Source organism: Anoplolepis gracilipes, chromosome 2 (assembly GCF_047496725.1).
Source record: "Anoplolepis gracilipes chromosome 2, ASM4749672v1, whole genome shotgun sequence".
NCBI classification, from domain to species: Eukaryota; Metazoa; Arthropoda; class Insecta; order Hymenoptera; family Formicidae; genus Anoplolepis; species Anoplolepis gracilipes.
In genome coordinates this window covers 7,143,035-7,164,857 of record NC_132971.1, presented here as the reverse complement: position 1 = coordinate 7,164,857, position 21,823 = coordinate 7,143,035, and the positions used below count along the sequence as shown (strand labels likewise).

Sequence of the window (21,823 nt, the reverse complement as noted above, 5' to 3'; positions counted from 1 at the left end):
AACAACAATACACGTATGCGTGTATGTTTGCGTGCACGTTACATCGGTTTACAAGAATAGTTTCGGAACATATCCAATATAACCACAGCCAATTAAATTAATGCTAATGTTAATTAAATCGCATGCCGATCGCATGCATCATATCGTACGTGACATGTACGAAATATGTCATCGTCCTGATCATCAGTATAGGAATGTGAACAATCGTAATCATAATCCGGATACATCTGAAAAAAATAATCTTCTTTGACGTATTCGTTGGTATTGTATTAACGGTTAATACCATCTGCGAAGAAACTGAAAGAATCTGTTAAGTTTAAAAGACGCGTAAATGATATCTGCTGATAATATCAAATTTATCACATTTTATCTGAATATTTTACCGGAAAATCAGGATTATGCAAAGTGAGCGACAAGTGGTATCTCGAAGAAGAGACCGAGCGCGCAGACGCCGAGTGCGCAATTTACAATAAAATGGAGCAGCAGAAACTGGCGAGGTGCCTGGCCGACCTCCGGCACGACGGTATTAGTACGTGGCGAATTAATTAAGCCATTAGCCGCTGCTGATGCACGCCTGTTAATCGTCAGTCACTAATTATGCTAAGCAGCAGGGACGTACGGTATGCAGGTGAACGCAGTGTATTACAAGGCCGTAGCACGTGCTGCATCATCGATCCGCAAGCGAGTATGCAAGCGCAACGCGCTCCGTCGTAAGGTCGACGCGCGATTTTGCATGCGTGTTCGCCAGTTTGTCTCTTTTTGGGTCGCAGATATTCGCATTATAATAATAATTTTTTTTTTTCTGATGAATATAGTCTTCTCTAAACATCTCTTTTATATAGAGTTTTTTTATAGACATAATTAAATTATTTATTTTATTAATTCGTTAAATATTCTATTAACTTGTTAATGCTATCTTTGTGTTAATTTTCTGAAAAAAAGATGCCATACTACAATTTATATAATATGTAGTAGTGAATTTTCACCGTAATATAATTTTCTGATTTCTTTTTTTCCCTCTATAAAACAGACTCGAAATCTCATGAGCGTTCAATGACCCGGACTTTAAGTTGGATACCCTCGATACCCGCCAAGGGTGGTGGCTAAAACAAAGGGCTGGTCTCGGGTTGGTCGATAGTCCACGGCCGCCAATCAGGCGAGACCTCGCCAGCAACCCTCGTCCTTGCGATCCTCCGCGACGGCGAGGGAGGGTTAGATTCCGGAGAGAGTTCGCTCTCTCGTCCGTGTAGGAGACAGACTCTCCGAGATCGAGAATCCAGGAGAACACCCACGGCATCCGCGTCTCCACGGTGACGACTGGATGGAAAAGACGGGCCAATATCTTCCCTTCTTGTACGAGCGTTCGCCTTTGTCGGATAAATCGCGAGTAGCCCACTCGAGGCTATCGAAAACATGCGAGACGCGTGTCGCGAAATCAAATGTATATTACCATTTTGATAACGCGTCTTAAGGTCTTCAAAAATATTTTCGAGAATAAAATCTAAGATAAGCTCTGCTTTAGGAATATATAAAATATAATGTATTATTACTTCCCTTTGAAGAAAAATCTATCGATATGATATCATGTTTCATTTTGATTAATACTTTAATAGGATTAAAATTTTATTATAGGAAACTTGTGCAAATTAAAAGTACAAAATTTATCTCTATCTTTTCGTGAAAATTCTAAATTTGAATATAAAAAGCGAAAGATTCTCTCTATATATAGTAAAATATTATAAATTTCTATTTTCCAATAGCACAAATATATTCTTCCGTATAATAAATATTATTGCAAAATATTTCCTTCAAATCTCAAAATTACATGCGAGCATCAAGTTTCCGGTAGAGCAGCCATACTCTCATCTCCACGGTGACGACGTTGGCAGAGAAGACGAGCCAAGATCCGCCTTCCTTCGTACATCGACCCTCTTCGCTCGCATCAGAAAATTAAACGCGGTCGGCCATTCGTCTTTATCCGAAACATGGCGGATCTATCGAAGAGCTGTAATCTCTTCAAAAAGGTATGTATCTCCGATTCATTTCGAAAGATGCCAATTTTCTTCAATTCGATAATCATGAATCTCGCGAATCGCACGGAGAGATTGATAACGCTATTCGTGCCGCAATTATAGAAGTTAAAGGACAAACTTGGTTAATTAGCTACTTAGTCCAAGTTATGTCCGTCTAGTTTTATTTTCGATTATCACGGCAATATTTTGCGTGTCAAGACTGAAATCGGCAACGAGAAAATATGCTGATTTAAAACCGAAGGGTTCAATACATACCGGATGTGCGTTCTCGCCTGAAACGAAATCACTGGCGGGGTGTCTCAACGTATCTCGTTTATTCAACACTTATTTTTATTATACATCCTTACGCGTAAGATCTACATAAAAACTTATTAAAACGAGCTTAATCATATGTTCATAGCTGGTTCTGGGCTGGGGCAGCTTCGCGCGGCAGCGTCTCCATGCACATCGATCCGGTTCTAAAAAAAAAGAAAACAAATGGAATGTCAAACAATATCTGTCAAATTATTATTCTCTTAAGATTATTATTAATATAGTAACGCGTTGAATAATCGGGATTAAAAACAAATCGAATTAAAACGATTTATGCTCCAGAAAGTGAAATAGAAGTGTAGTTACTCTTTAACGATTCGAATAATAATAAACAGAATTAAAATAAAATTTAAAAATAATATTTTGAATAAAATTTGATTCTATTTTCAATCCCGCGTATTTGTTGTTATTATTATAGCATACATATTAATGGATATAAATTTCGTTTAACACATCATTGTATTACAATAAAATCGAAGACAATTCAATTTATATATCAATATATAAGTATTAATTAAACAATCAGAGTAATCTCTTTCATGGCTGCAAAAATAAAAAAAAGAATGATTCAAATTGGAACATGGAATGTTTATTCGGAACATACGGCCCACATCCTTTTATATTTCAACAACTGTCGCAAAATGTCATCAGTTGTTCCAGTTACGAGATACTGATATATATTTATCGAGCCGATAAAATTCAATGGCACGTTGTACTTGTTACGCCGAGAGTTGTTTAAAGTTGGGGAAAAAAGGGTAACGATCCGCTTTTGTGTAAATGGCGAACAAAAACCGAATGTAAATGGCTGTTGACGAGCTGCCGCGTTGATGAAGAGGGTGGCGCATCGTCGACGAAGTGGTAATATAAACTTACTGATTGCAATTGCTACCGGTCTTTTGGGGATTTATATTTAAAAAAAAACCGACAGCACACAGCGCGAATCATTGTTTCCGCAGATCGATGATTGTTTGTCACGGCGTGTCGAAGCAGAACGTTTACGAGTTTTTTATTACCCTCCCCGCGCGAGTGTCCCGCGAGCTTTCACCATCTTTCTCGCGCGCGCGTTTACGCGCCACGTGTATTACTCTGTTAATAATCACGATTAATTATTCGACGCAGCATCTCGCAAAATATCCGATACATGTATATCTCTAGGGCTTTATGAGAAATACCTTTCTCGTCAGCACGATTGATCTCAAAGCGGAATCTTTATTACTCCGAATCACAAATATAATATTTGATAAAATTAATATTCTAAATAATAATATGATGATTCATGTAATTATTGATAGATTAAATATATTTAATAAATGATATCGATTTTTGCCGCAATACGGCGTAACGTTTCAGTATTTAATTCTGGAATAAATTCGCAGTTTAAGAACACAAGGTAGAGAAACTCGCGGCAGGCATTTTCACGATATGACTTGACGCAGAGAAACGCGCGCGTGGACAGATAAATTTTTATCAGTCTCGAGTTTATTAAGCCGTCCGTTCGTTCGTCCGTCCATCCGTTCGTCACAATGGCCGTCGAACGGATGGAAAGCCGCGAGCGAAGATCCGCAATCCGTACCAGTCCTCTCTCTTTCAGTGTAATTATTTTTACGCGAGTCGAGAGCTCCTGTCGATGACAGCCACGACTGCTGGAGGAGGCGGAGAAGTGGAGACGAGACGAGACGAGACGAGACGAGACGAGACGCAACGCGACGCGACGGCGACGATCGAGTCCGGCGACATTGGTTTTACCGAGGAGAGACGAGACGGCGGCGGAACCCCTGGCAGGTGGAACCTGGGATCGGTCTGGGCTGCTGCACAATTCGCTTGTGCGAGTTGCAACGGAATACAACAGTAGCGGGAAAACGCGACGGATGGGAAAAGGTAGGAGGCGAGCTGGCGTGTGATGGGCGCGGGTGGGACAAAGATCGGTGTCATTGGCAGCATCTCCGCGGGCTGGAAACTGACAGGCGGGACAGGCGCGACTAGAACACCTGGCGAGTCGATGGAAAATATGCGACCAAGTGATGGAGCTGGTATATACGTCGCCCGATACCCAGCCTGACCTTGAGTCTTTTTTTTAGAACGAGAGTTGAAACGGAAATCTTGTCCTCGAGATTTTTCATCTAAAAATACACATTTGTATAATTGTATAGTACATCTTTATAAGCGGAGATCAGAAAGCGCAAAAGCGACGTTTGTCTTTTTTTTTTTTTTTTTTTTTTTGCAGAGGAACCGATTGCTCTGAAAACGATATTTCGCAAAGCGTGATTTAGTAAATGAAACTCGATGGAATTAGACTTTGTTTAGTACTCAAGTCTATTAATGTATGTATAGGAAAAATGGGACAATATAAAATTGGAGGGTGAAAGTTGAAGTTTGTAAACGCCTTGAAGAGAGTAAAATAGAAGATTGTACTTGCTTCTTCTGAGTGGATGAATGAAAGCGAGTCAGTTGGCGAATTTTTAATTTACAATTTAAAACATTTCTCACAAAATTCACATTTTTCACGCATCATAGCTACACAATTATATCTCGAAATAAAAAAAAAGCGAAATTTTCTTTCTAAGTGAAAGAAAAAAATATATCAAATTTAATAATAAAGAATGTATTAAAATTCTCCACCTCTCTCTCTCTCTCTCTCTCTCTCTCTCTCTCTTAAAAATATCGATACAACTCGTGATCTATAATTTTCCTTGAGAGGAAAATCGACCGTACCATTTCATTTCGTAACGTTACAAAGCGATTCCAAACTTCTTGCTGATGTAATAAGCAAATATTCCGAATAATGGCGAGGCAGGTTCAGTCGCGCGAGCAATCTTATGACAGTATAATCTTCCGCTTTACGTACAGCTTAATCCGTTCCTGAACGAGGAGAACTAGCGTAAATGATTTCGGGGGGAGAGGGGGAGAAGAGGCAGGGTGGCAGAAAGAGAAGGGAAAGAGGCGAGGTGGCGATGAGGAGGTAGCGGAGGATGACTTTGCGAGAATGGACGCGCGGCCAGCCAGAGAGCGTTCTCTGGCCGCTCTCTGGTTCAATTTCTGGCGTCAATTAAAAAGTGATGCGGACCGAGGAAAATCAGGAATTAACGAAGCGGTCCGTTCCTGGCGCGCCGACGTTTCGCCGACGCCCGTTCCCGTTCTCGCAGCGAATCGTCCTTAATCGGCTGTCATTGAGAAATCTTGCGAAGAGCCGCGGGAGAAACACCGATCTAATTTCGAGCGAAACCTCTGAAGTTCCTCGGAAAGAGGAACAGGGTGTGTCTCTAAAAAATTGCCGAAACAAAATTTTGTCTTTCTAACGTTGCGTCTGCGTTTTCGAGATATCTGTAAAAATGAGAGGAACCGCAGCACAGAAAAATTTCCTGTTTTAATGATTTCTATTAGGGTAAGCTAGGGTATGATGGCCACACGGAAAGTATGGCCATAGGCTGTAATTTTTCTAATAATCGATACATAGTGCGCTTTTTTAGTTATTATCAAAGTTAATTGATATTTACAGTTTATGTGCATACATTATTCGAAATAACAATATTGTGAATCTTATATCATGTTTTTACTTTCGACTACCTGCAAAGTTTTTCATATGTCCACTAAAAACTCTTATAACATCGAGTAAATTACAGTTAAGCTTTTGTAATCAACGTTAGACATATTATAAAGTTATGTAAATTGTTCCATGGCTTACAATTTTTATTTCTGTTTTCACTATTTTTTGACTATGATCATCTTTTCGTCATAATTTGGGTAAGTTGGCCCACACAATTGACATCTGTGCAAGCGAAAGCGCCGCTCTGTGAAACAAAAGTAATGTAACAATAAATCGACTACTACTATTTACTAAGTTCTTGATTATTATTGTCGATAAGTCATAATTTTTATTTTGATTATAGTTTCGAGAAATATCACAATATTTATTTCGTGAGTATATTTAGCTACATATATGCGAAACAAAAATCATTCATTTTCCCGATATTGCTTTTCAAAGAATATAACAATATTTGTCGCAAAACACGCTAAGTTAATTAACTTTCACTTTTACGAAAAACGGTAAAGTGTATTGTTTTTTTTGTCTGCAAGTCAGAAATGAATCGTTAAAAATGAAGTTAGAACATGATAAAACATAATATATGCATATGTAACAATAGGTATAAATATAAATAGCTTCAGAATTTTGCAAAATAATAATTTTAAAAAATTTACATATTTTAAATTTTATGTAGATAGATATTTTTTTTAGAATAATTAATAGATAACCATATTACGTGCAAAAAAAAGCATTTAACGATTCTCTCTTTTTATATCATAATATTTAATAAACGATAATTTGAACTATTATTTTCGTATTGTACTTATCAAAATATATAACAATATTAAGTTTTATTAAAATCGATAAAAGTAGGTGTAAAGTAAAATATTTGTCAAACATTTTGTTGACTTGTTGTTCATTAAATTGTTTTTTATTTTTATTTTTATGTTGTTATTACAATATAATAAAATATGTAAACATCGACAATAATAACCAAGAAACTGTAGTAAACAATGACAGTCGACTTATTGTTGCATTAGTTTGTAATAATTGTTAAAATTTAATTTCCTTTATAAAAGTTTCAATTTTATTTTATTTTATATGTATATATCATATACATTTTTTAATTATAATATATAAATGTATATATGTATTCAATATTGTAAAAATAAAATTAAATTAAACATGTGAAATTATAACATTTTTACAAAATGTCAGATACATTTTGAACAATAAATATGTATGGCCAACTGTCCCTTAATATTATGGTCATCTTTTCTCTAAAAGTTGGGTAAGATGGCCACGAATGCTTATGTTGTACTATTTTGATAATACAAAATTTCTATTAAATATTTTCTTTTTAATTTCGATAATATTACGTACTTTAAACTTCAGTGACAATATGTCAAACACTTTTAGAAAATAACCAAAATATATACTTTCTGTAATGCTTTCTTTTATGGAATTTTTTCAACGTGTTTGGGTCTTAAGTCTTCCAATGTGACTGTACAAAAAGAATAAAGAAAGACAATTAAGCGAATAAAAGTCTTTTTCCACAACGTGTGGTTAACGATGGACAGGGATTTTAAGGGTTAACCATGTGGACCAACCACTAATGTTTTATTTTTTTTAAGCAAAACTGACCTTTGATCTTTCCCTCAAGGTAACGATCTTCTTCTTACTGCGTCGCGCAGGCGTTTGCGGTTGGCTAGCCGTGATTCAAATTCGACTCGAGAAAGGAGGCTTTGCTCTTCTCGTCGAACTAGCACCCGGTGAAGTTCGTTATATAGCGTGACTCAGCAAAGCCGATTTCTCGGACGATCTACCTCGCCTCGCGCCTTCGACGGATACTCTCTTTCGCGCGCGAGCGCGCGGACCTTCCTCCTTCAGGTATGAAGAAAGCTGTCGCGAGCTACTCGTCATTAGCGCCATAATTGCCGAATTCGCGGTCGCGCGATCGCATTCAATCGCTCAATCATGCGATTATTAATTCGATCGAGAATCTGCTCCACAATATTCCCTGCTTCTTTTATATCGAAAATCAATTGTAAAAACCACCTTTAAATTTAATTTCATTCCTTTTGTTAGAATCAGACAAATTTTACGATATAAATGACGATTAATTTATGAATGTTAATACTTAATAAAACGCAATTATTAATTCAATCGAGAATCTGTATCATCACAATATTGCGGTTTCTTTTATATACAAGAATCGATTATAAGAGCCATATTTAAATCTAATTCAAATCCTTGTTAGAAAAATCAGTTTAATTTTACAATATAATTACGGTTAATAATGCATGAATATTAATACTTAATGAAACACGAGCTACTCATCCATAATTGCCGAATTTACAGTCGCGAGATCGCATTTAATCGCTCAATCATGATTATTAATTCAATTATTAATTTGATCGAGAATCTGCTCCACAATATTCGCTGTTTCTTTTATATACGTCAAAAGTCAATTATAAAAGCCATCCTTAAATCTAATTTAATTCCTTTTGTTAGAATCAGTCAACTTTTACGATAATAAATACGGTTAATGTATGAGTATTAATAAAACGCGATTATTAATTCGATCAAGAATCTGCACAATATTGCTGCATCCTTTATATATGTCAAAAATCAATTATAAAAGCCATCCTTAAATTTAATTCAAGTCCTTGTTAGAAGAGAGAATCAGTCAAATTTTACGATATACAATTATTAATGTATGATATACGGAGTATAATTTATTAATACTTAATAAAACACAAAGCGTTCTGTTGCGAGTTTTATTTTCCGACTGAAAATGGACTGTATTTTTCTTTCCTCGAATCCCAACGTCTTCGATTTCAATTGCAAAATGTGGAGCAATTGTGCTAGATGTAACTGGATCCAAGGAGGATAGTTACGAATTCTGTTCCGTCTCTGCTGTAGCAGAGAGAATTTACCATTATCCACCAGGCATTCTGCCAATGTTGACTATGAAACTCCGTAACAGCGTGTCGCAACTGTGAAAGGCGCAGAGCTTCGCGATGACTGTTGCAATTTACCCTCTAGTCCCCGGCCTTCGCCTATTACAACGTTCACGTGAATTATAAACACGGCGAGCCGTGCAACGTGCGAAAGTAAGTCGTCGAGTGTACATCGGGGGCCGACTAATTAAAGAAAGTGTCCACCCAGCATCCTACGAGGGGAAAAAAATGGCGATTAGTCCCGCGTGTGTGCGGGAGAGACGCGAGGAAATCGGACGAGAAGAGAGAGCCCTTCGCGTGGAAGGAACGACGACCCCGGCGCGGCTAATTACCTGAAATAACCCATTAGTCCTGTATCCACCGGGAATTACGAGGCAACTGCTGAGACAGAGAGGGCGCGTCGTCTTTGACGTGTTAATCTCACCCGAGGAGAACCGCGCGTACCTTCCAGAACGCTGCGCCTTCTCCTTCTCTTAATTCCCGCTCCACCGTTTTCGTGAATCAGCACTATCGCGCACCTGAGAAAAATCGCCGGCGCGAAACGAACCGCGATTGCAGACCCGCCGAATCGATTATCGACGTAATAAGCCGTGCCATTTGGGCGACTCGCAAAAACTATTAACACACGACGAAACAGCGTTCACAATATTTATCAGAAACTATGATAAATCGCGATCATTGTATACTTGATCAATCAAGTTAGATTTAAAAACTAAATTAAGCGACGGTATTTTCTCAGCATTTAATTCTGCAAAAGAGAGTAAAGGCCAAAATAATTGTATATTTTACCAATTTTATTTAATTTATGACTTTTGTGTTATTATAATATCGTTATATTATTGTAACATCATTTTAACGAAATTTTTTACTTAAAAAATTTCTATTAATATTTTCTCGGATCGAGACTTTTGCTGTATTTTTCGCCAGGAAGAAAAATCCTGGAGGGAAGAACTGATCGACAGTACCTTAGGATAACTACTTGGAGCTTCGAAGATTGGGGGCTACAAAGTGAGAGGAGCAATCACGAACGATTTCATAGCTGTCACCCTCGATGGAGAACTTCGGGGGTTCCATTTCGAGATTCCCGGGCCGGGAAGATCCGTGGAATGACGGGGCGCATTCCCGTCTTCGCCTTCGAGGAGGAAGCTTTCCCTCTCGAAAAAATTCGGGATACCCGATGTTGGAGCGACGCGTATCTCGTGCGAGCTCATCGACCGACCACCTGACGTTTCAATTTTTAATCGATCGCGATACGTAGTAACGGTGAAAAAGAGAGACAGAAAAAAAAGAGCATTATTTAAATATAAATATTATATTCGAAAATTAATTGATATTTCTAATCGTTCCAACGTTTCTCGATTGACAAAAAGCGATTATTTTTAAGCTATTCTTTCACGATTAAATTCACTTTTCTCTTCAAGCCACCATCACAAAAGTAGAAGCGATTAAAAATTCGAAACGGCTTTCCCCTTCGCGTGTTACCTCCAATCAGTCAACGCACAACATTGTAGATGTCGTTCATTATGAGGGATCGTCAAGGATCAATTCGGAATCGGTTGGTTCCACATGCTTTCCCGACTTCTGCGCCCCGCCTATCCAATTTGTTCGTTGGACGTTGCTCAAAGAACGACTCATTCCCTCCGTACGAGCCAATGTATCGGAATTGGAGCGAGAACCGGTATGTTTTCTCGAGAGAAGCGTAGAAGCTCGAGTTTACTCGTTTGAGCGCGACGAAAGGGCTCGTTTTTGCCGAGACTGACGGCGGAGGATTTTTTCGCCATTTTTTCTCCCTTCGTCGACTTATTTTTATAATTAAAACGAGTGCGGCGGAACGATCGGTGACAAGGTGCGCCGATCGCGAAGACGATCGATTTTGGCGATACGGAGAGTAACTTGATCGATCCAACGAGCGATCGGCAGACCATCCAAGCCGCCAATCGCCTAGTTTGCCTGAGCGGAACAAACTTGCCGTGCAGATCGCCTGTCAAATGAAACTGGGGCAAAACATCCGCGTCCCGGATTTAATCCGCCGGCCGGCAACGGAGGAATCGAGCCAAGATCGGTCACGGCGTGAGAGGTCTTGCTCGACTCGTTGTAAGAATCGATAGGATGGATCGATTAAACGAACGAGATAGAGATCGCGAGCAGTCGCGCGCGCGCGCGCACGCGGGTAGCGAACGCAAAAAAAAAAAAAAAAAAAAAAAAGATTCTCCACGTGTTTTACGATACTTTCATGAACGGATCGAATAGCTTGAATCGAGTCTCAGAACCGTTCGCGTGGGTACTCACGTGAAAATCGGCTTTCTACGGACGGACGAAAAAATTGACGCCGTCACGCCCTAGATCGTCGTTTAACTGGCCCCGATCGTTATATCGAGCCCATTAAAATTCTAGCAGCTCGTCAGCAAATATTAAATGGAGATAGAAGTTGCGAAAAAATATGTTCTTTCGTATTTGTATACATATATTGCTCGATTCCCAAAGACCGTTTGCTAAAAGATTGCGGTGACGCTGGTGGTTTTACTCTTGCGTTATGATTTCAGAACTATAAGTTGAAGAAACTTTAAATTGTCATTTTTTTTTTATTACTTTTCGGATTTATAACGCAGACGTAGAAAGAAAATCGAGTCGTGAATATTTACATTTAAATGTAAAGAACGCGTTCCTTACATTTCAAATCGAACCTCCGCGGAACACCCAGAGTAAGAGGCCCCCGCGCGCCAGCAGAAGCAATCAATCTCGAGTGTCTAGTAAGTTTCACGCCTTGCTCGATTCTCTTTCGCTGGATCTAATCTTCTTAGGATAAAAGAAGACTCACCGTAGCGCGCGAAACAATCAAGGACCTTCGGTGCTGGAATGGTTCGACATTGTCGCGGCGAGAGTCGTTCACGTCGGCCAGGATTCCTGGACGCGTACGTTGCCCGTCGCGTTCCAATCCCTGTAACACACACCAGAACGTGCGTCTGAGAGCTATCGGTCGCCATCATTCTCGGCCGTTTCCGTTCTGCCGAATTAGCCCGCCGTTTCGCATCGCGGGAAACATGCCAAATTGATATCAACGAACTACACTTAACAACTACGGTTGAAAAAGGTCTATCTGACAGAATCGCTATTGATAAAAAAAAAAAAAAAAAAAAAAAAAGGAATAGAACAATGATGTGTCACACACACACACATTTACAGTGATCTTATAAGAATCTAAATCTACTAAAATATATCTCATTAATGAAAAATTGTGTAAGTGCAAGAAAATTATGTCAAAGCGATTATATCACTATAATATGAGAAATATTCTTATTAGTGATGGTTTTCTCAAAAGAATTCTCAGAGGTGCAAGCGGAGCAGGTCGGGTGGCACGAAGGAATGCCGCGTGATATATGCGAGTTCACGCGTGAGTCACGCAAAGGCGGTTGATATTAACAATAAGATAAGGCGACGATACATTATCAAGACGTCTTTCTAAATTTTTATCTATTCGTATTTATGTGCATATAATATATAACAGATACGTCTTAACATCTTATTCTTAAATTTAAAAATAAATTGCTCGTTCTCTTGATAAAATAAATGTTGCAATCACAGCACAATTTTTAATTAATTATATTATACGATTAAAACCTATATCATTTCAAACCAATCGTAATATATGTTGAATAATGTTTACATAACAATTATATTGCTTTTGAGTTTATCTCGTTCTTGTCCCTCTTCGATATCTGTCAAATCTGTCATGAATAATTCATCAATTACTTCTTTTCGTCGAGAAGATTTCTTTTCGTCAAGTTCAACGCTGCCGTGTCGTCTTTGCTAACAACGTCGATAAACTTCGAAGCGACTTAAACGAAATGTTACACCGCATGCGGCAATATGTGTCTACACTTGCGTGTGCGCGCAGAACTAATTCGCGAGTTAATTTTATGCAGCGCGACATGCGAGAAGTCGATGCGACGCGACGCGACACGAAGACGGCGAGGCTTATCGTCGCGCAACCGTCTGCGACGTACAATTGCCGCGTTTCCTCCTCGAAAGCGTCTCGCGTTCCTATCACTCCAAGGTGTGAAAATGACGGATGGTCGTAATGGGGCGGGGCGAGGTGGAGGTAACGCATTATACGCCTCGATGAGTGCGTTTCACGCGTCTATTACGAAGCACGCGTCATTAACGTAAGTAATTAGATAATTAAGAAGAAGTATATTTTTAACACGCGATGTCGTCTCTCTTGGCTGTGTTAAATTCTTACATTTAATCTCACGTAATTCGAGCTATTGACTTTATATAAATAATTCAAATTTAAATTGTGTTATGTAATCTGCTTCTAGTTTTTCATCTCAGACTATATGATTAATGAGAAAGGATAGTTTTTGTGTCAATGCCTTGATTATTGTACGCGAAGGCTTTTAATTTAAATGACGCAATCGCGAATCGTAATGCAATCGTATCGAATAAGGTGTGTACAAAGCTTATCGTTCTCGCGGAGGTGTGAAAATGACGAATGGCCGTAACGAGACGATCCAAGGAGGATAGTCGTCCCGGACGATTCCTCTTCTCGTTTCCCTTCATTTACGACGAGTGACACGTGACGACGAGTAATGAGCTTGGTTCGTTACCTGCCGCCGCGCGAGGCATTCCACGCCCACGCGTGCAAGAATGCGACGGACGAGGATTGATTTAAGAACTATCGTTAACGGAAGATTTCGTAAAAAAAACACATACGCAATAAGATTCAACCATGTGGTACAATTCAACTAGCACGAATAACTTTCACAATATTTCATAGAACGTCCTATGTCTGAGATTGTTATAAGAAAATGCAAAATTTTGATATCTTTTTGTGAAATAAAAAATAGCAAGTATAGATCGATTCTTACATTTACCGATTCACATTTATTAATTGAAAGAAAAAGGAAATGGAGGATAAATTAAAGCAGACTGCGATATGCACGTGCGCAAACATGTAAAAAAGAAATGAGAGAAAGAGAAGAAAGAGGAGATAAAAAATTAATCAAGAGACAAAATGTGTAATTAAATAGCAAGAAAAATTGCGAATAGAAACACAATGAGTGAGCGAAAAAGGGATGAAGCTTTTATCAACCCAGAGGCCAACAAGATCAAGTCCGAGCCAGTCAACCAGAGCCATGATTCGCGTTAATAATTCTGTTAATAATTACATAATAATAAAAATTAACGAAAAAAATTGAACGAAGAGAGCAAACAATTTAAAAAAGGAAGTTATATTTTCGTAAATAACATTTTTTTTTGATAATTATCGCATACTTGAAAGAGAAAAACAGAATAATTAACTCCTTCAATACGGATTTTTACAGTTAATTCTGCGATTCCATTCGCCAGTTGTACTGGTAAATAAATCTTTTGCGTGGCAAGATCGCGATAAATTTTCGCGTAAATTCTCGCACGGGGGAAAGCAATACCATTAGCTTTCGCTTTGAATGGCGACACGAATTACGTTCAGTCGGGAGAGATTGAACAGTATGAAAAAAAGGGTTGCTACCCTCCATAGTGGTGGGTACGAGCATTGGCGGCATTGTTCGAAAAAAATTAACCCGCGATTTTTATTTACTGCCGTTCCTCCCGACTCCGCGACTCCGACCCTGACGAGACGATAATCGATCAATCGTAAAAAAAAAAAAAAAATTTTTTTTTTTCATACAACTGAAGAAAATTAATTGAAGAGATACATGAAATTTCAAACTATTTTTATAATAAAATTTCGTAATTAATGAAAAAATTATCTGAATTAAAAATATTTCTCTACAAAAAAAGTTTCTTAAAAATCACAGATAAAAGTATTTTATGCGTACACACACACATTTTAGACAAACATGAGAAATAAGAAAGAATGATACCGATTGCACCATCATTCTCGGTGGGCGTAGCCGCTCGATAGTCATTACGGCGCAATTCGCGAACGATTAAGGCGAAGTGGCAGAAGCAAACATCGATCGGCAAGAGTGCACTGAGGGAATTAGTATGTACCCTGAGATCCGAGCCCTTGGCTAGCTCGAACAGAAGGCCGAGCCGTAGCGATGCACGGGAAGGGCGGCGCGCGCGCGATGGACGGGGATAGCGCTCAAATATTTACCGCACCGCGCAAACAACGCCGGTATTGTTCCACGGCGATACTATGTGTAAATTTAATCTTCGTCGGAGGCTCAAAAATAAAGCTTGTGCGCGCGTGGCGAGAGAAGAGATGTCAATTTAACGTACATACGAAGGTTGCGTGTTGTACCTGTAAATTATATACGATTGCGTCTCCTATATATTATAATTATAACCATTATCGGCGATGGTGTCCTTCGTGATCCAAATATGTAAATGTCGCTCATAGTTTAATACAATCTACGCTCAGCAACGATTATATATCCTCAGTTACAAAATACGTTTATTTTATTTAACGGATGAATTTTATATCTTCGTTAGTTATCTACACAGTCATACAGGGTGGGGCACTTAAATTTATAACCTAAATTATCTCTGTATGCAATTATCGAAAATATTTTAATTAAAGGTTTACAGTTTCAGAGGAAAAATTTAATACATGTAACAAGGTTGTTATAAGAGTGCGCGTTTTTTATATTTTAACAATATCTTCATTTTTTTTTTAAATGGAATCATATTTTTTATTATATGTAAATCTTCTTTTTCTGCTCGTTAATTTTACGTATAAAAATATTGAGGTAGAATTGTCAAAAACTCAATAATTTAAAAATATTTTACAATTTAATTTAAATTAAATTATCAAAAAAATCTATAGTTTAGAAATATTTTATAATTCATTTTGTTGTTATAATATAAAATATATGCAACACTTGTAATGTATTTACTTTTTGACAACTTTATTTTAATATTTTCACATAAGGAATAGCAAAAAAATAAGCTGAATTAATTGATATAAAAAATATATATTGCATTTAAGAAAAAATATGCAATTAAATCTTGCAAGTATGTATAAGGAAATGTATATGATTCTATTTAAAAAGATGGAGATAATGTTAAAAAACGTACGCTATAAGAAATCTGTTTATCATCGTATTTCCTTTCTAAAACTATAAACTTTTATTGAAAACATTTGTACATCTATAAGAGAGATAATTAGATTATTAATAAATTTGAGAATCATTCTGTGTATGTATTTCAAAAATACCAGTTTATATTTCATAGATTTCGCTTCTTCGCGGCCAAGTCGAAAAAAATGTCGGAGAAAGGGATGAAGTCGTCATGGTGGTTCGACGAACGAGGAATTCGCTGACTCGTCGCGACTCCGTGGTCGGCCCGACGGTGACATCTCCATCTCCTCTTCCTCTTCTCCTTCTCCTTCCCCCTTCTCCTTTCTTGTCCCTCTTCCGTCTTGTCCGTCGAAAAAAGAGGTCTAGACCATCCTCCTCCCATGAGATCTCCTCGCAAGTCGCCCTCCGGCGAAACGACACGATGACTTTGCCCGCTCTTACGTGCGAGTGGCCCTCTCGAGTTCTTTGTCGGCCTATCGCAAGAGACACCTGGACGCCGCTCGGCTTACCTCCTTCTCTTCTGCCACCCCGAGGTCATCTAAAGGGTATCCTCGATCTCGCGTTGATCGCGAGAAGAGGAGACTCGGTTGACACCATCACGTCGTCTTTCTCTTGTTATGGCGTCCGATGGTTGATTCGAGGATGGATACAATGTTTCTTCTTCATCTTAAATTCTTCGTATATAATACTTTACCAACTTTTTTTATAGCGTCTTTTTTTCTAACTATCGTTATAAGATATCATTATTTGGTTGATCAAAGCAGTGTTTACTCGGTCGTCGTGTTAATCTCTTCGATAAAACCTTTACCAACAATAAGTATATAAATTTAGAAATAATCAAATGAAGACATAATTATCAATCTCTTCACAAGTAAATTACCTCTAAGTATCTTCCTTATTTATACCGCAGGAAGACACTAGGATATCTAGATTCCAGTCGGCCATATATTAGCTGCCACACGTGGCAGCGTGAGAATTAATGCGCACGGGGGCAATGGGAAAAGAGGAGAGGGGAGGGAGAAGGAGAGCAAGGGGGACCCGTGGAAGACGGAACGTCCAAAGGAATGCGCATCATCGAGCCGCCACGGTCCACCTAGGAACGTAGCTAATGGGACCACTTAACGTCTCAAGCATCTCACGAAGACACGGACCGCGTTACCGCGTGGTCCATCTTGCACCTCTGTGAAACGACGTGGCCGCTCTCCTCCCTCCCCCCCCCCACTCCTCCCCATCTTTTCTAAATCCTCGTCAGTACGTGGTCCGCGTGGCAAGTTAATAATCGCCAATATTTATTCCAGATTGGTCACGGCTCGGTCCGGAGAGTGATGAGGAGAGCCCGGGCTTGAGGAATGACGTGACGGCCACGGTTCGGGGCCACGGAACGACCCCGCGCGCATTGTAAACGCCCGAGATTAATATTTACCGTTCGCCATTACATCGCGTCGCCGCGTCGTCCTCCTCGCGAGAAGGACTCTCGCGCGAGAGAGCGCGCGTAAAGGAATTCTCTCTCTCTCTCTCTCTGTCTCTGTCTCTGTCTCTCTCTCATCGAGGGTGAAAGAGAGCGGCATTGGGAAACCGCGGCGTATTATACACCTCGACATCTCAACAGTTCGCGGTCGCGCGATGATATATCGCGTCGTGTCGTGCACGGATTACCGTGCCGGATGGACTATTTTTGAAGCCTGCGCGCACTATGGCTGGAGAGATTGGGTAACTCGGTGAGATATATATATATATATATATGCGAAAGGATTTTAACGTAATATATTTACGTTACGTTATTTCTTTTATTTTCATACAACAGTTTGATTTTTTTTTTAGATAATATACACGGTTAAAATTAGTTTTTGTTGTGTAATAAACGTATGATCGCAGCTCGAATTCTCTCGATGACAAGCCGTAGAGTTACGGTGAACCAGCTGGCCGGAGCGAATATTATTAAAAGACGACAACGTTATTAAGCGAATTAACTGAAACGCTAGCGGAAACTGTCCACGAATCGGCCTAACGGACACTCAATCTGCGACTAAGTCCGTGAAGAGCTAATGAGCGTTGAGACTTAACGCCAGATTACTGATTTAATCCTTTTGACGAGCGATTCGCGTGTCTGCGTGCTGCGTTACTTAATAATGTCCATCTATATCCAGATAAGATAACATCAACGAATAGATAAATCTAATCATCGCATCGTCAATCGTACGTCTGTCGATCTTGAAGTTTACGTAGCGATCATCCGCGCTATCCGCGTAAAACTTTTCGGAGGACGTGTAAAGTCCCGAAAAATTCTAATCCCGAAATCTAGGATATGAGACAATGTCCCGAAAAGTTATAAGACCGAAATTTAAGAAGTGAGACAAAATCCCAAATTTTTCATCGAGAAGCTTTAAACTGTTAACACATTATTACTTATACATACTTTGAAGAAAGTTTTATAAAATAACACAAAATTAATTTTTATTGATAATGCAAAAAATATTTGCATTATCTTATGTACATTGAAATTTTTAAAATATTTTAAATTAAATTTTATAATTTTTTTGCAATTTTTAAATAATTTTTTTTTTATTATACATATAATTGAAATCTTTTCTATTTAATTAATAAATTAAAAATTTTAATTTTTATATAATTAAAATTTTATTCAAATATTACTTTCGATATTATAAATATAATAATCTATGAACGATATTATAAACACTTATTTACATTTCTTTAGTATGCACAAATAATGGTGTGTGAATCGCAAAATATTCTCTAAATAAAAAGTTCGGGACTTTGTCTTGCTTCTTAAATTTCGTAATTTTAATTTATCGGGACATTATTCCACTTTTTGAATTTCGGTAATTTTTTTTCGGAATTTTGCATGTCCTGCAACTTTTCGAATAGAGTAAAAACTCAATAGTGAATGATTGATATCAACGGTTCGACACATAAATATTCGATACCCATTTCGGCCAATTTTGCGTTATTGTGTCCCGTTGATTGTACGCGAAATGCTAATCTTGTCGCGAGCACGATTTTACGCGGTTTTGCAAAGTTCTAGATCGGCTCACTAGATCTTAAAAACAGACGCAGTGAAAACACAAGCGAGTATCTCTCTTTCTCTCTCCGAGAAATATCTCGGATGAATTCATTTGGCCGCGACTGCAAAAAGAGAACGAGCGAATCCGGGCGGTTAATTTCTTCCGAGTTACTGTTTCAAGGCGGGCGGGGGAGAGGAGCGGTCAGGTGATACGGTGATGTCGTTTGTACAGGACGTCAAGGAGGCTCCTGGGGGAGGCGCGGGCTGCACAAAAGGGAGGCTAGGATGAATCGCCTCCGGAGAACGCGCGGGGACAAATGGGGACATTAAGTCGCCTTTGCGGCCCGGTACCAGGCGCTACCGGTAGGTACCCACCCGGCCCAGCAGTGCTCGCACCTAACCCGAGCTGACCTATAAATGCGGCTTTGTCTGCCTCCGTGTATGCACGAGTGTGCATAAAATTTCAGTGCCGGTGTTTCTGCACACGCACCTCTCGCGACGCGTTTGTAAACGCGCGCGAACTGTTGTCATCTTGGCGGCTTCGTCGGCCTATACACATATGAACGCGAAATACAAATATACTTCGTGTTGTAACTTAACGTTGTAACACAGGTAGATATGACGCGCGCAGTAGTGACTATAAAATGTCGAGAACTTTTCAAACCCGTTTCGCTTTTCAATGTCAACATCGGATGTTGGCTGGGACACTTTAAGTCAACACTATATCCTTCGTTTTCTTCTAGATCTTATTCTGTCACGAAGCAATGGTGAAATGTAGAAGTTTATCTCTCTTTACTAACAATGCTAAAAAAACCTTATAATCCTTTAAGCCTTAATGATAACCTTCTTTTTACTACCATACAGTAACAAAAAGCAGGGATTTCACCATTATCTCTCAATTTTATCGTATCACTTTGTGACGTGCGCGCTTCCGTGCATTGACACGTGTCGTGGAGTCGTTTACGATGAGGATTGTTTACATGTATCCGCGTTGCACTGCGATGAACATCGTAACGATCGTTATCGACTTCCGGCGGAAATGTAGTAGCGCCGTGACTAGTCGACCGATCTATCTTTTTGCTGATGGAAAAGTTAATAGATTCCCCGATATTACTTGTTATACATTTGTCATATAGTAAATTTATAATATAATGATATTAACATTTATGTATTTTCTTACGGTGCCTTATTTTACAATCTTGTTATTTATTTAATGATAAATTGAAAAATTACTTATTAATTTTTTGTCTACAAGTCCACAATAATTTATTTCAACGGATAAATGCCCGCGGAATTTAACAATCAAGAGAGATCAAATTCTCGGTATTTTTATGTCGATTTTCGATGATGTTGCCAATCTACTTCTTAGCCCGAGTTTAGATTGGAACAAAATTAACGAGAGAAAGTTCCAGAACACCCGGTAGATGGTAGCGTAAGGTCGTAAGATGGTTTTCTCAGGGGTAGGAGCGAGGACCTGTCACATTACGGAGTGGAATTTATGCTCGATGCCCAGCGGCATGACAAGTTGCCTCTGATGAACGGCCCCACTGCGCACCTCTTGGCCCTCCACAACGAGGATAAGGAGGAAAGATAGGGAACAGAAGAAAGAGAGTCCAGGAAAAAAAAAGTTCTGTAGTTTGCGCTCGTCCTTGGCCCTTTCTCCAAATCTCATCAAATTCTTTCTGCGATTTTTATCGTTATCCTCTGCCTTTACAATTTACCGTATTTCGCGTATTCAAATTGCAAAAATACCGCAGCTAAGAAACGATTTCTCCGTACAATTACACAAACTAAAGATTTTTTTTTTTTTTTAATATAATTACTTTAGACTTTTTATAAAGAGTACAGAAAAACAGACTCACTTTATCTGTTTTTTTATCTACAAAATTAGATGTTTACTGTTGTCGCACATTTAATCTCGCGTTCCTTTTTGTTTGCCTCAACACATGTTCTGAAGAAACCAGGTAGAATTGGTTATCGTTTCCGGAAATGCGATCTTCCTTCAGAGAGGGAGGAGAAAAGATGAGAAAAAAGCGTAGAAAGTCTCGTTTCGTGTAAGTTCTGTTGTAATTACCATTGTTACACGAGACGGGCAACGTGAGCATAAGCGTTTCATGGCATCATTTTCTACGAAGCTCGCGCGTTGACGTGGGTGGAGGTGACCGTAGGGTGGCGGGACGGGGGGTCTTCTCTTCTGCGGTCCCCGCGGAACGTGCAGTTTAAAAAAATCCCATACGATTTTAACGCCCCACGCAAGAAGTCGTTCCTCGCACGGCTCGGTGATAAACACGCCAGGTTACGATTTCTTGGAGCTTGGCACGCCGTGTGCGAGCGGTTATTAGTGGTGGTGCTTGGCGTTTTGTACCGTCTATTTTGCAAGTGGCGTAAGTCGAACTTGGCAACAATTTCGCAAATGGATTTAAATTGGATGCGAATTTATATCGCGATTAGCGGAATCCAATTGAGAGGGAGTGAATCGAACGGAAAAGCTTAAATATTTTAGAGAGAATGATCAGTTTCAATTAAAAGAATTAATGGAAATAATAATTGCAAGAACAAGAAGGGTAATGCAAATATTTTTCTAATTTGTCAAATGAAATGTCTGCAGCTGTGAACGGTAGTAATAAAAAGTTGCATCCAAAAGACAGATTATCACGTTTTGCGTCTGATTTAAACATATGAGACACACATGGTTTTTACAAAGGACGACTTTAACATATTTTTATTCTTATTATCGGTTTTCCCCGAAATCTTTTTTTTTTTAATCCATTTTGGAATCAATAGAACACGTTTGCGAACACGATATAATGGTACTTAACGGATACACATTTCTTTGAGTCGTCATGACGCATGGTCGTCTCGACGTCGTTTTCGGCAGATGTCTTTAAAGTCAGCGCTCACATGAACCTCATCTTTCAAAAAGTCTTTTATAAGTTATGATTATA

At 38.9% G+C, this 21,823-nt stretch overlaps 1 protein-coding gene across 2 annotated transcripts in view; it reads right to left on the bottom strand.

Moving 5' to 3' along the window:
- Positions 1-2,325: 2,325 nt before the first annotated feature.
- The window catches only part of Soxn (SRY-box transcription factor soxNeuro), a 97,764-nt gene continuing 78,266 nt past the window's right edge, over positions 2,326-21,823 (bottom strand). The window contains exons 3-4 of one of the 2 annotated variants that reach the window (XM_072886959.1): positions 11,650-11,769; positions 2,326-2,491 (exon numbers count right to left, since the gene is read on the bottom strand). In XM_072886959.1, the coding sequence (XP_072743060.1) occupies positions 11,718-11,769 (52 nt within the window). In that variant the 3' untranslated portion in view covers positions 2,326-2,491; positions 11,650-11,717. The remainder of the gene's footprint in view (positions 2,492-11,649; positions 11,770-21,823) is intronic. The other variant, XM_072886961.1, reaches the window with a different exon arrangement.